The sequence below is a fragment of the Cygnus atratus genome, chromosome 19 (assembly GCF_013377495.2).
Source record: "Cygnus atratus isolate AKBS03 ecotype Queensland, Australia chromosome 19, CAtr_DNAZoo_HiC_assembly, whole genome shotgun sequence".
NCBI classification, from domain to species: domain Eukaryota; kingdom Metazoa; phylum Chordata; class Aves; order Anseriformes; family Anatidae; genus Cygnus; species Cygnus atratus.
In genome coordinates this window covers 6,057,351-6,069,891 of record NC_066380.1, presented here as the reverse complement: position 1 = coordinate 6,069,891, position 12,541 = coordinate 6,057,351, and the positions used below count along the sequence as shown (strand labels likewise).

The 12,541-nt window shown below is 60.3% G+C and overlaps 1 protein-coding gene across 1 annotated transcript; it reads right to left on the bottom strand.

Moving 5' to 3' along the window:
* Positions 1 to 11,208: 11,208 nt before the first annotated feature.
* IER5L (immediate early response 5 like) lies at positions 11,209 to 12,218 on the bottom strand. The gene is given in 2 exon segments (XM_035555018.2): positions 11,209 to 11,426; positions 11,429 to 12,218. Coding segments are annotated over 2 exon segments (975 nt in total). The 5' UTR covers positions 12,186 to 12,218.
* Between the last annotated feature and the right edge of the window lie 323 nt (positions 12,219 to 12,541).

Below are 12,541 nucleotides of genomic sequence, written 5' to 3'. Positions count from 1 at the left end.
TGGGGGGGACAGGGCCAGGACCTTCTGAGCTGCCCAAAACAACTTTATAAAGGTGCATTTGAAATGAAAACGAAAGACTCAAGACTTGTTTTGCTGCGAAGTTGTTACTAGGATGTGCGTATCACCTCTGCTCTCCAAACGGATCCGCTCCAGGAACGGGGCAGGAGATCTCCGTGTCTGCTGGGGCGCGCCGGTGCTGGAGCAGAGACCCCAGGCTCCTCCATCTGTGTCCCTTTGCCTCGCTGCGTGGCTTTTGGCAAGTGTCACCCTGCTTTAGAGGCTGTACGGCGTCTGGCTGGTGAGGGCTGAGCTAAAGCCTGGGGTTCCCAAAGCTGCCCAAGGGATGGGAACGCATCTCTCCCGGTGATCTTAGGGAAATGGGGCTGCACGTAGAAGGACGGGTGGAAATGTTGACGCCCATCCATGCTCTAGATGCTGGGAGGGACACTGAGAATGTGAAATACAGCACCAGAAACGGGTGGGGAGGTGCTCCCTTCCCCTGCACCCCCAGGGATGGTGTCCCTGGGCTTGGGACCCTCCAAGGAGGTTGGACGGGGCTCACGGAGAGCTTTTGCTTGCCCGCCTCTGCACTTTTGTCCTGCTGGGGCTTTTTGGACTTCAAGCAGCTAACTTTTGGGTCTTATCCGCCACTCGGGACGTGTCCCTGTAGCATGGCGCTCGGCCGCTCGCCTTCCTCCACCTCCCCTGGTGCCGCTGGCCCTGGGGGCTCTGCTCCTCTCCCGCTGGGTCCGCGCATGCAGCAGCAGCACCCGGGGCTGCTCCGTGCCCAGCGCAGCTCCCCACCTCCGCCGACGTTGTGGTTTTAATTAAAGTCTCTGTGTTTTGCACCGGTGCCTGTGTTGGTCTCTCTTGGGCTGGGATCTGCTCCCGCTTCGGGGTGTTCGCTGCTGGCTGCAGCCTTCGGCAGGTGCTGTGCGGAGGCATTTGTCGTATTTGTCGGTGTCTTACACCAAAACTGACTCGTTATTTAACTGCATGAAGCAAGCACGTTCATCCCGTCTTTGTGCCCTTGCTAGCCTCTTTCTTTCTGTCATACAGTGTTTTATTATTTATTTAACTTCTGTGCTTTGCCTGCTTCCCCCCCCCTTTCCCAGCTTGGGTTTGGCAGGTGGGTGATGTGCGCCGCCTGCTCCCAAGCCAGCAAATTCTTCTTGAAGATCAGAGCCTCTCGTGACCAAAGGACGTCTGAGCCTTGTTCCTGAGGCTGGCTGGGAACTGGAACCCTTTTTCTTCAGATGTTTTTCCCGTCCTGCTGTAGGTGCTGACTCAGGACTTCCAGCGTCGGGTTAGCTCGGCGGCGTTGTTGGATTTATGCAGAAAATTTTACCTGGGTCTTTGCAGGAGCAGCCGGAGCTGGCGTGGATGTGCTGAGCAAATGCTGGTTTCCTTGTCACCGTTTTATCCTCTCCATCAACACAGGCCAACTGTGTGAGTGCGCTGCTAAAAGTGGCAGCAGCGTGGAGGGGCGGATGGCGAGCAGAAAATGTCATCTTGGATCCCAGATGTTTCTCTGAAGGCGCTCGGGTTCGTCTTGAATGCGTCCCTCGGTGAGTGCTACGGACACGCCGTGGCTTCCTCCCCATCGTCCCACTCAGCCCGCTGACCGAGCCAGGTTTTTTAACCCGGATTTCAGAACTGGATCCTTTGGGGTTGCAGAACGTGGGCCGGTCAGTGAGAGGTTTCTGGTCAGCAGCTCTCACCCCTACATGGGGTGCGTTTCGCCCATCGCCGCCAACCTCCCCCCGTCTCTTTTCAGCCCTCTTTTATAAATGACCGCTTGTGACAGCCCGTAATAAATGAAGTAAGAGTTAAGAGAAGCAGCCTCGTGCTGTGATAGTAGGAAAAGAATAAAAAATAGAACTGTTTCATGCCATTGTTGCTGTGTTAACTTGTCCCTGGTGTGCGGCTTGCTTCCATGGCATAGCGCTGGGCTCCTGCTATTAAATAAACAAAGGCGTCCCCGCTGCAGGACCGGTGTTCGTTGAGCAGCAAAACCCGAGCTGGCAGCCTCGAGGACAAACTTCACACCCCAAGGAGCCGGTGGTGGATCTCAGGACAGCACTGGGGCTGGCTGAAGCCGACCGGTTCCACTTGGGTGAAAATGGGGTCTTGGCGCACCCCAAAACCGTGGAGATTGCTGAGAGTGAGGGGATGGAGAGGGGAGTGGGAGCGAGGAGGGAGCGGTGATGAAGGTGCCACCCTGTCCCTGCAGCCACGCTGACCTCCTCCCGTCCTGCAAGAGGCAGAGAGGCAGAAATGGGTGGGAAAAGGCAGAATTGGTGGTTGTGATAACTGCTAATAAAACCAAACCTCACTTCTGCTGCCGTGCTGGTGGGAACCTTCTGTGATGGAGAGGCTTGCGGGGGTCCCGTTGCTGCTTCGGGAAGGATTTTCCTGGCCCAGATATAGAATTCAACAGGACTTTTGGAGGTCACTTGGTGCTCTAATAGCCAAAGAAGAGATCTTTGTTCTCTAACGTGTCATACAGCTTCCCCTTCAGGGGTGAGTGCTCTTCCCATTGACTCCTCGAGTGTCCTGGGGCAAATGCAGCTTTCTCCGGACTGCTCTTGGGAAAGCGGCGCTGAGCTTCCAGCTGGGGTGAGCCGAACTGAGACGGGGCTGCCTGCAGCTCAACAGGGTTTAGCGAGGGCTGAGCCACGATGGGCATCCTCAGCTCGGAGGCTTTGGGGGTTGGAAAAGGCTTTTGAGGGGGTGGAGTGGGCGCTTCTGGTAGCTATAAAAAGCTTGGGCTCGGGAATGTCCACACCGGCCGGCTCCACGCAGGGCATGAATGCAGTCGTCGCTAAAATTGGAACGAGTCACTCGCCACGTTCCCAGTTGCAGCTGCAATGCTGATAATAAATAACACCCAAATCCCTTGTTAGAATGTGGGATCCTTGATGCTCGACATGTGCGGACCCCTGGGACCAGGGCTGGGTCCCGCGGGAGTGGCGCTGTGGGCCCCGACCGGTGTGCGCGGGTCCTCCCGAGCACGTGCTGCCTTCCTACAAAGCAGGTTAAGGACCTTGCTGATCCTACAAGGGGAGGAAGGAGAGAAAGTAGAGGAACAGTTTCTTACCGGGTGTTTCTGAGACACCTGGGAGGGAGAAATCCAAGTAGACTGCATTGCATGAGTCAAGATACCCCGATTATCTATTTCAACCTGAATTCCTCCCGGTTTTCTGCAAAGTACAGCACTGCTCTTCTGCAGCCTCCGTGTAGACACAGCGCTTGGGGTTTCATCCAGAAGTGGAAATGCTGCTGGAGGAAATCAACGTGCCATTGCTAAAGGACCAAACTCTTCCAATATTGGTAAGCGTCGACACATCCTGCAATGGCGACAAACTACGTAAAATCGTCTGGTGGGGTGGTGATAGAGAAATTCCAGCTAGATGTTAAGTTACCGGATTATGTTCTTTTATGGGGTGCTAGCTGATCACCGAAAGCGGCTGTTCTGCAAAGTGTCTTCCTTTCTCTGCGCGCAGAGCATGCACCTTTAAAAATATTAGTTTAGGTATTACATCTCCCCTTTGAACAAATTCCCTTGTAGGCAAGAATAAAACTTACAAAAAGGCTGTTACAGAGATCATCAGCTCTCTATTAGATAGCTTGGAATATGCTCCACTAGCACCAGAGTTTAGTCTTCTCCAAATTACTGTAGAGGATTTGACTGTATCTTGCTGATCCATCCACATTTTAATTTCCTCTGCACGGATACATATTGCAGGATGCTGGAAATCCCCAAGCCCACTGGAGCTGCAAGACTGGATGTTTCATCCTGTAACACCAATAAAATGTTAATGCATACTAATAGCAACAGCAAAGGGGTTTATGGAGCGAGCTTGGAAGTATTTTATAATTGCCAGGGTATCTGTGTCACGGAGAATTTGGGGTTAGAGTCATCAAGTGGTGCACTTTGTCAACGCAGGAAAAGAGACCCCCTCGAATATACCTCAAACCCACTAATTTTTATAATTAAAGGGGGAAGAAGGGAGAGGACTCCCTGGGGGGGGAGTAAAACACCAACTGCATATACATGGGAGAGCTGCGCGGGGTCCTGGTGGATGCAGACGCTGCGGGTTGGGTTGCTGGCTCTGCCACAGCCCCACCGTACCCTACGCACGCTGCCTCAGTTTCCCACCTGTGAACCAGGAATCAAAGCAGGTCCCACTGCCTGAAGCCAGTAAATCCAGGCAGGAGGTGACATAAAAACATCATTACATGAAATACCGGTGCAATATTGGTTGGCTTCCCTGCACGTTGCTCTGCCCGGCCGGAGCATCTCCCAGCTCCCAGCACCTCCTCACGTTTCGGCTCAGCCCAGCCAGGCGGCGTGGCCGTGCTCACCGCGACCTACAGGTCCCCAAACAGAGACAAATTTGAAACTGGGGGCAGAGGGATGAGGTTCCCTCCCTCCCCCAGCATTTCTATGCACTGCTCTTGCTGCCAGCCTCCGGCTGTGCCCCTCGTCCTGCCTGTCCCGTGGGCACATCCCTGGGGTGCTCCTGGGGGACACGGGGACAGCGCAGAGCCCAGCGGGGCTCTTGAGATCCTGCCCCGCTGGATCCGATCCCTTTGGCCGGTGCTCACCTCCAGCATTTCTCACGCGGGACCGGGGCACGTGGCCTTCGTGCTCCGTGGGTGGAAGGGGAAGAGCCGGGATGACCCCGGTGCTGCTTGTCGGACTACGCGTGCTCCAAAACCTGGGGATTTTCCAGAGTCAACAGATCCCGAGCCAAGGTTTAAGCCCGTGGCAACGCCTGAACCAGCAGGCAGCATTGGGCCGTGCCGGAGAAGCTCTCGTGCGAACACTCCTTAACCAACGCTGGGACAAACGGGGGCTGCATCCTTCCCGTTGTCCCTTCTTGTCACCGAGCCGCAGGAGCAAGCCGTGGGTGGGCTGCGGTGGCCGTGTCCTGGCTGGGGGGGGGGGGGGGGGCTTTTTAGCCACCTCCTTCCTTTCGGGTTCACAGAGGTGGAAGAGACGGGGTGACTGCGGTGCCGTGGGGACCCCAAGTGTGGCCCTAGCCAGGGGAGGAGGGCGGTGGTGGAGCTTGGGGTGGCTGTGCCCCGGCTCCGAGCCCTGTAACCTTAATGGGGGGACCCCCCAGGCACTGCCTCATCCCTGCACGGGGTCACCCCGCACCCCAGGTCCCGCGGGACGCTGCCTGCAAAGCTTCCTCTTGCCTTCCACCGGCACGAGGGCAAAGCCCCCAGCCCAACACTCATATTTGGGCTGGTGTTTGCTCTCCAGCACCAAACCAAACAGCGGGTTTCTGAAAATCTGCTCCCTGAGCCGTGCAGCCAACGAGCCTCCCTCCTAGGGGTGAGTTCCCCCGAATGCCACATACCCCGAGCAAGGGGGGAACAAAGGCTGGAGCAGCACAGGGCACCGAGCGGCTGGGCGAGGAGGAGGAGGAGGTTGTGCAGAACATCGTCGGGGAGCTTGGGAACGGGCAATTTTGTGAGCAAACGGGCACCTCGGAGCAGGACTTCCCCGCTTCAAAACTCCCTTCGCATCAACGTTCACTTTCATGGTGTAAAACCTGGGGAAATGGGGAAAAAATAAACATCTCTTCACGCGTTTCAATGCAAAAGCCTCACCGTGGAGAGGAAAAGGGGGAAAACAGGGCTTTGCTGGTAGTTAAAAAAAAAGCCCCCCAAATGAGGCTGCGGAAATATTCACGGACCAAAGGCAGGCGTGCCAGGTCCTACAGCACGGGGCTGCTCCTGCCCTGCGGGGCCACAACACGACCACTGGAGCTCGGCCCCATCCTTACAGGGGTGACTTTCTGCTTCGCCCTGCTTGGGGGGAATTAAAAGCGGGGTTCAGCAGCGCCTCGCTCTGCTCTGCCCTGCGGCCACCGGGCGCATTTTCAACATCAGAGCTGGGGCCGGGCAGGAGAGAAGGAGCAGCTCCAGTCCCGTAAGAGAAGGTGGAGGGGGTGACAAGGAGCATTTTGTGGGGGCAGCACCAGGGAAAGCCCTCGCCCATCCCCTGGGCAGCAGCAGCCGCAGAGTTAATGCTGCTCCTCGTCCCCCCCCGCAGGTGTGGGGCAGGTGCCCACTGCTCACCTGGCCCAATCGTGGGGCCAGAGGTGGGGATAAATAAGAGCAGGGTTGGGGCTGGTTTTCCCCTCTCCTGCCCCTGCAGGAGCTGCACCTGGGGCTGTGGGGCTCCTCTGCTGCCCTCTCCCTCTGGGCTGGCTCCTTCTCTCGGTGTGGGCTGCCCCGAGCCTCTGCTGGCAAACAGAACAGGCGTCGAGGAGGGCAGGTAAGCTGAAGGCTGGTGGGTTTTGCTTGGCCAAGCTGTCGTAGCCTGATTTGGGGGGGGGTAGCAGCTGGGTTTTGTTGTTTCCTCACCTGTGGGGGCAAGCAGCTCCTTCTTTTGGAGACCCCTTGTTGGGTTTTGCCTGGGGGGAGTCTGTGCCTCTGCTTGCTGCGGGATGTGCTCTGTGCGTCTGCCTGGTGCCACTGAAACCCCAAAGTACCCAGGGGTGGCTGCCAGGTGCTTGGGGTTTTGCTTCTCCTGCTGTGCAGCTGAGATGTGTGTGTTGATGATGGCTGCTGTGTGCTCGGTGCCTGCGGGCTGTCCACAAAGTGCCTTTCCTCTGGTTTTCCCGGTGTGTTGTTCGCTGATGGATGCAGCGGCCGATGTCTGTTCTCGCACGACAGCCCCCTGTTAACTTTCATGGTGCGCACTGGTGAATCCAGGGTAGGCTTAGCGTGGGGAGCAGCATTAATCATCAAATCTATAAGCAGGATATAGAAAGGCCAAATGTGAATAATTACCGCTCGGATGCTAATTACCTGGGCTGAGACCAACCCGAACATACTAAACACGCCGCTAACAGGAGCAGCCTCTGGTCCGCGTTGCTGTGTCCCCCGTAGCTCTCATGCTGTTATCTCTGCATGGGAGTAGTTCAAACATCTGCTAACACGTGCGGGTCCCCGAACACACTCCTGCTCGTTCGTACTTGAGCTGGGGAGACGGCAGGGGCTCGTCAGAGCTGATGGATCCTGCTCTGGGATCTGCAGAGCACAGAAGCTGCTCTTCCTGGTGCCAAGGGAGCCCTTGGGTGCGCGGCGATGTCCCCCTGGGCATGGGCTCTTTGTAGTCCAGCAGCACGAGGACGTGGTTGGGCTGTCAGCTCTTGCACACAGAGCAATGCATAAAATTGTAGCGAGCCCTGCAAACATCACAGTGTGTTGCTGACTCTTGCTGGGCTCAAGGCAGCCTGGACCAAAGTGGGCAGGCGGGGAGGAAAACAGGCAGGTGCTGAGCCCAAGCGGCTCAGCTGCGTGCTGGGGAGGCAGCATTGGCCCAGTTACTGGAGCAGCACCTCCCCTGGTGTGGGGTGGCTCGTCCCCCCAACCAAGGGGGTTCAGCACAGTGACACGGAGGGCACCCTGAGGACTGGATCTGCCCATGGAGAGCATTTGGCTGTATTGTGGCTGAGCCCAGGCTCTGGGCAGAGCGGGGCTGTGCTGTGCCGTGGGGTTCCCCCGCTCCCCTCGCACCTCCTGCGGCTCTGCCCCTGCCACGCTCCATCCTCAGGGCCCCTCCAGGGCTGCTGCTGCCCCAGGGCTGCCAGGCACAAAATTGTGATGACTTCTTCATCAAGGCACACGAATGGGTGCAAGGATAAAGGACGCGAAAGGATCTTGGGGGTAGAACTCGGCAACGCCACCTGTATCGCAGCACGGAGGTGGGGCAGCCCAGTGGAGGGCAGGTTTGGGACACGGAGTGGGGTTGGGGGTTCCCGTGCGTGAGGTCCCCCAGATTTGGGGTGCTCCAGCCCATCTGCTCGGCACCTCACCCCCGGGGCACCGCGCTTCCCTGCGGGCGCTCCTGGGGCTCGGGAGGGGTGAAAACATTTTGTGCCTGGGAGGTGAGGAGCGTGTGTGCGCGAGCGCCAGGACGGGCTTGTGCTGGGGGTGCAACCTTCCCCTGTCACCTCCCTTCTAGCCTGAATGCTTCTGCCATCATGATTAATTTATCAGGTACTTATGAATATGCAGATGAGTTGCTGGTTTCCAGGCTCTGCTTTCAGGAGAGGCTGTGTGATGGGCTCGCTGCCGCTGCTGCCTTCTTCAGAAGAGAAATGTCATGTACCGGGGCTGAAAATAAATAAATAACCGCGCTGCCGAGAGCGCCCGACTCAGCGGCTCCGTGGAGCTGCGGGATCTGCTCGTTCCTCACTTCCAGGGGGTTTACCCATGTCCCCCTGCCATGTGCACCCCGTCTCCCCCACCCTGCGTGGTTACCTGCGGTGCAGAGATGTGTTCGTCCCTTCTGGGCTTTGAAACCTTGACGGGAGCCCCAGAAACTTCCCCGGGAGTGGTGCCGAGGGCTGGCTACCCCCGGGGAGGGGATGTTTGGAGTGAGGGGTGCGCCTGGGGGGGGGGGGGATGAGTCCCATGGGGATGGGGGGGGGGGGGCCTCCAGGTGCTGCTTTCCTTCTGCTGGTGATCTCCGCACCTGGAAGACTGGGTGCGGGCTGGGGCCAAGCTGCCGGCGGTGTGCCCTGGGGTTTGTGGGGCTGCGGGGTGCAGGAGGGCATGGGGCAGGCAGAGCCAGCTGGGGGGCTCCGGGGGGGGCTTCGGGCTTTGGCACCCCTGACCTGTGGGTGGCTGCAGGAGCACGCGGCTTTTAAAACTTCCCCCAGACGCCTCCTGCAGCTCTGGGTTTCCCGCTGGGGAGGGCAGACAGCAGCATCTGCTGGGGTGCCGGGCAGTGGGATGGGGGCGGGAGAGGCCCCGGGCTCTCAGGTACAGGGAGGGGGCTTCTGCCCCCCCCCCCCCGGGATGGGGGAGAATTTCCTCCCCCCCCCCCCTCCCACTGGAGCATCCGACCCCTGGGTGCCACAGGAGCGCTCGGCTGGACGAGGGGGTTATTGATGAATTTTCATTTGATGGATTTTAATTTGGGGGGGGGGGGGGGGGGGTGGGCACTGTTGAGGGGGGGACGCCCCCTGCCCCGAACTGGGGTCGGGGCCGCCCCCCCGGCACTGCGGGGCCCGCAGCGGGCACCAGGGGGCGCCGTGGGCGCGGAGCGGCGGCCGTGGGGTGGGGGGCGCGGGGTGCGGGGGGGTTTTGGGGCGCGCTCCGGCTCGGGTCTGCGCCGGGGGGGGCGCCGCGGCCCCGCTGCCTCCCTCCAAGGCCTTGACGGAGCCCCCCCGTTTCCCCCTCCCCCCCCGGATCCGATTTTTGGCCGCTCCCCCCCCCCCCAGCCCATCTATCTCCTGGGGGGGGGGGGGGGGGGAGCTGGGGGGTGTTGGAGGGGTGCCGGGGGGGGCTGCGGGGGGGGCGGCACCAGCTGTCGGGTTTGTGCCGCCGAGCGTTTTTCACGGGCTTTTTTTTTTTTTTTTTTTTAAATAATTCTAAAATGAATTCACGCGTCCCGAGGTGAGCCCGGAGGTGGGCCAGGAGCGCCCGTTGCGTTCATTCATTTGGTTTAGAGGAGGGGAGGGAAGGAGGGGAAGGAGGAAAAAAAAAAAAAAAAGCACACAAAAAGAGAGGAAAAAAGGGGAGGAAAAAAAAAAAAAAACCCACACGCACCACCAAGCGGCACAGCGCGGTGATAACAAACTCCAACTCAAAAAAAACTTCCCGAGCGCACCGGGGGACGCGGGGAGCGCGCAGGAGATGCCCCGGGGAGGGAACGGGGGGAACCGGGGGGGGCAGCCTCGGTGTTCCCCCCCCCCCCGGGGGCTTCGAGCAGCCCCCCGAAACCCCAGGGGAGGGTTTGTGCCTCCTGCCGGGGGGGGGAGGTGAGGGGGAAGCCGAGGGTCCTGGGGAGGGGGGGACAAAGGGGGCTGTGGGGTTTGGGGGGGCTGCTGTGGGGTTTTGGGGGGGCCGGAGCTCCGCGAGGGCTGCCCGGTGCCGGGGGGGGGGGGGGGGGGGAGGGAGGGCGCGGGGGGCTCCGGAGCGGGGCTGCGGTGAGCAGGAAAGCGAGGGCACAGCAAGTTTATAATCGACTTTTTATTAAGATTATAAATTTAAACAAATCTGAACAGTTTTACCCGGTGATATACAATTCCATATGCACAAAAATACAGGCGTACAAACAAAGAAAAGGGAGGGAAAAAAACAACAACAACAACAAAAAGAACGAACCCCAACAGACCGTTTGGCAAAGCGTCCTCAGTTACACACAGTGCTGGTACCGGGGAGTTGGGAGGGGGCAGGCTGCAAGAAAACAAAAAAATAAAATAATAAAAAAAAAAAAACGAGGGGAGGGGGAGACCAGAAAAGCCACCTTTTTACAACAAAAGGTTTTTCTTAAAAAAAAAAAATCCCCAAAAAACACAAAATCAAGAGACTCTACAGGAGACAGATCTCTTCACAAGCCCGAACAATGCTGGTTTTAGGGGTCGGAAGGCTGAAACCGAGAGCGGCTGAACTTCGGGAGGGGGCAGCGGGGCTCCGGCACCTGGGGCAGCGGCCGGGCCCCCCCCCCCCCCGGCCCCCCCGCACCTCGCGTCCCCCCGCGGCGCGGAGCGGCGGTCCCACCGCGCCCCCCCCCCCGCACCACGCGTTTCTGCTGGGAGGAAAAGTTCAATTTTCTCTTTTTTTTTTAATTATTTTTTTTGCGCCCCCCCCCCCCGCCCCCTCCCAGGATAAAGAAAACGCACAAAAGCGAGCCGGGGCTGGGGGGGGACACCCCCGGGGGGTGGGGGGGGACGACCCCGCTCTCACGTGGCGCTGCCGCCAGCACCGGCCCCCGGCGACCCCCGGCCCCGAGCCCCCCGAGCGGAGCGGACACAAAGAGGATTATTTAAACGGGTGCTTTCGGCGGTGGGGTTTTGTTGTTGTTGGTTTGTTTGCGTTTGTTTGCTTTGTGGGTTTTTTTTTTCTTTTTCTTTTTTTTTTTTTTTCTCTCTCTCTCATCTCTGCAAAAATAAAGTCCCAGGATCTTAGATTTTTTTTCTTTATTGTACAATTTATAAAACACTAGCGTGGCTCTGCCCTCCCGCCCCCCCCCCTGCGCACCCCACGGCACCCCCCGCACCCCCTCCCCTCGCCCCCAACCTTCTCCCCCCCCACCCCGCCTTTGTTTCTGGGTCCCCCGTCCCCCCCCCCCCCCCCATCGAGAGTCCCTCGGCTCCGCACCCCCGTTCCGCGCCCCCCCCCCCCAGCCCCCGCTGGTGTCCCCCCCTCCCCTCGCCGGCTCCCCGCTCCTCTCTAAAACGCGACGATGGCCCGAGTCCAGGCTCCCAGGCTCGCCAGCGCCTGCTTGCTGCACAGCTGCCCGTTGAGGGGCTGCTCCGAGTCCGCCTGCTGCCGGCTCACCAGCCCCGTGAAACCGGAGCCGAAGATGGAGATCAAGTTGGAGATGTTGGAAGAGTCCTGCGGGTGCTCGGCGCTGTACTCCTCGAAGCGGGCGCGCTTGGTGCACGGGCGAAGGGGGGGCCGCCCGCCACCCCGCCTCCCCCCGGCTCCCCTTCCTCCACCCCCTCCTCTTCCTCCTGCCCCGGGTAATACTTGCGCTTGGTGCCCGGTGCGGGCGGCGGGGAGGCGAGCCCCGGTGCCGGCTGGCAGCAGCAGGGGCACTGCGAGCAGCAGTCCTGGTGCAAGTACCCGTTCTCCACCGTGGTCACGACGTGAGTGTCCAAATCCAGCACCGTGGTGCGGCTGCTACAGTGCGGCGCCCCGAAGTCACAGCCGGCGGCGTACAGCAGCCCCGGGGGCGAGCCGGGACCGGGACCGCTGGAGGAAGCCCGGTAGAAAGCCGGGGACGAGTCTCTGCAAGGCGCTCGCTGCAGCTCGGGGGGCGCCGCGCACACGGGCACCTCCAGCAGCTCCGCGCCGCCCCGCACGGCCGAGCAGCTCCGCGCCTCGCGGTCCTGCGCGTCGGGGGGCAGCGGGAGCGCCGCCAGCTCCGGTGGGGCGGCGGCGGAGGCGGCGGGGGGCGGCGGGCAGGCGGGCATGGCGAGGAGCGGGGCGCCGTCGGGGTAGTGCTGCTGGCGGCGGTAGAGCTCGGCGTAGCGCTCGCTCAGGTAGAGCTGCCGGGCGTTGCGGAGCACATAGGAGACGAGCAGGTTCTTGTGGAGCTTGATGCCGCCTCGCTGCGTGCGGGAGCTGTGGATCTTCCGCAGGGAAATACTGATCAAACTCTGCGCATCGAGGGTGCACTCCATCCTCCTCCGGCCCCTCAGCATCTGCTCTCGCCACCCGCGCAGCCAGGCACCCCGGGCCGCATCCACACGGCAAGCCGGGAGGGTGCGGAGGGTTGCAAAAAGGAGGATAAAAAGGCGGATTGGAGGGGAGGGAGAGGGGGGGGGGAGGGAAATAGAAGGGGAAGGGGGGGGGGAAAAAGGGGAAGGGGACAGCAGAGCTCGAGGTCGCTGGAGAGCGGAGGGGGGGGGAATAGAGAGGGCTGTCTTCAGGGGGCGGCCAGCGGCGGGAGCGGAGCGGGCATCGCCGTGCGCGCCGGTGGCTCCCGCTGCTGCTGCTGCCGCCGCCGCCGCCGCCGCGCTCCGAGCAGGCACGGCGCGTGCAGGCAGCGCCACCAGCG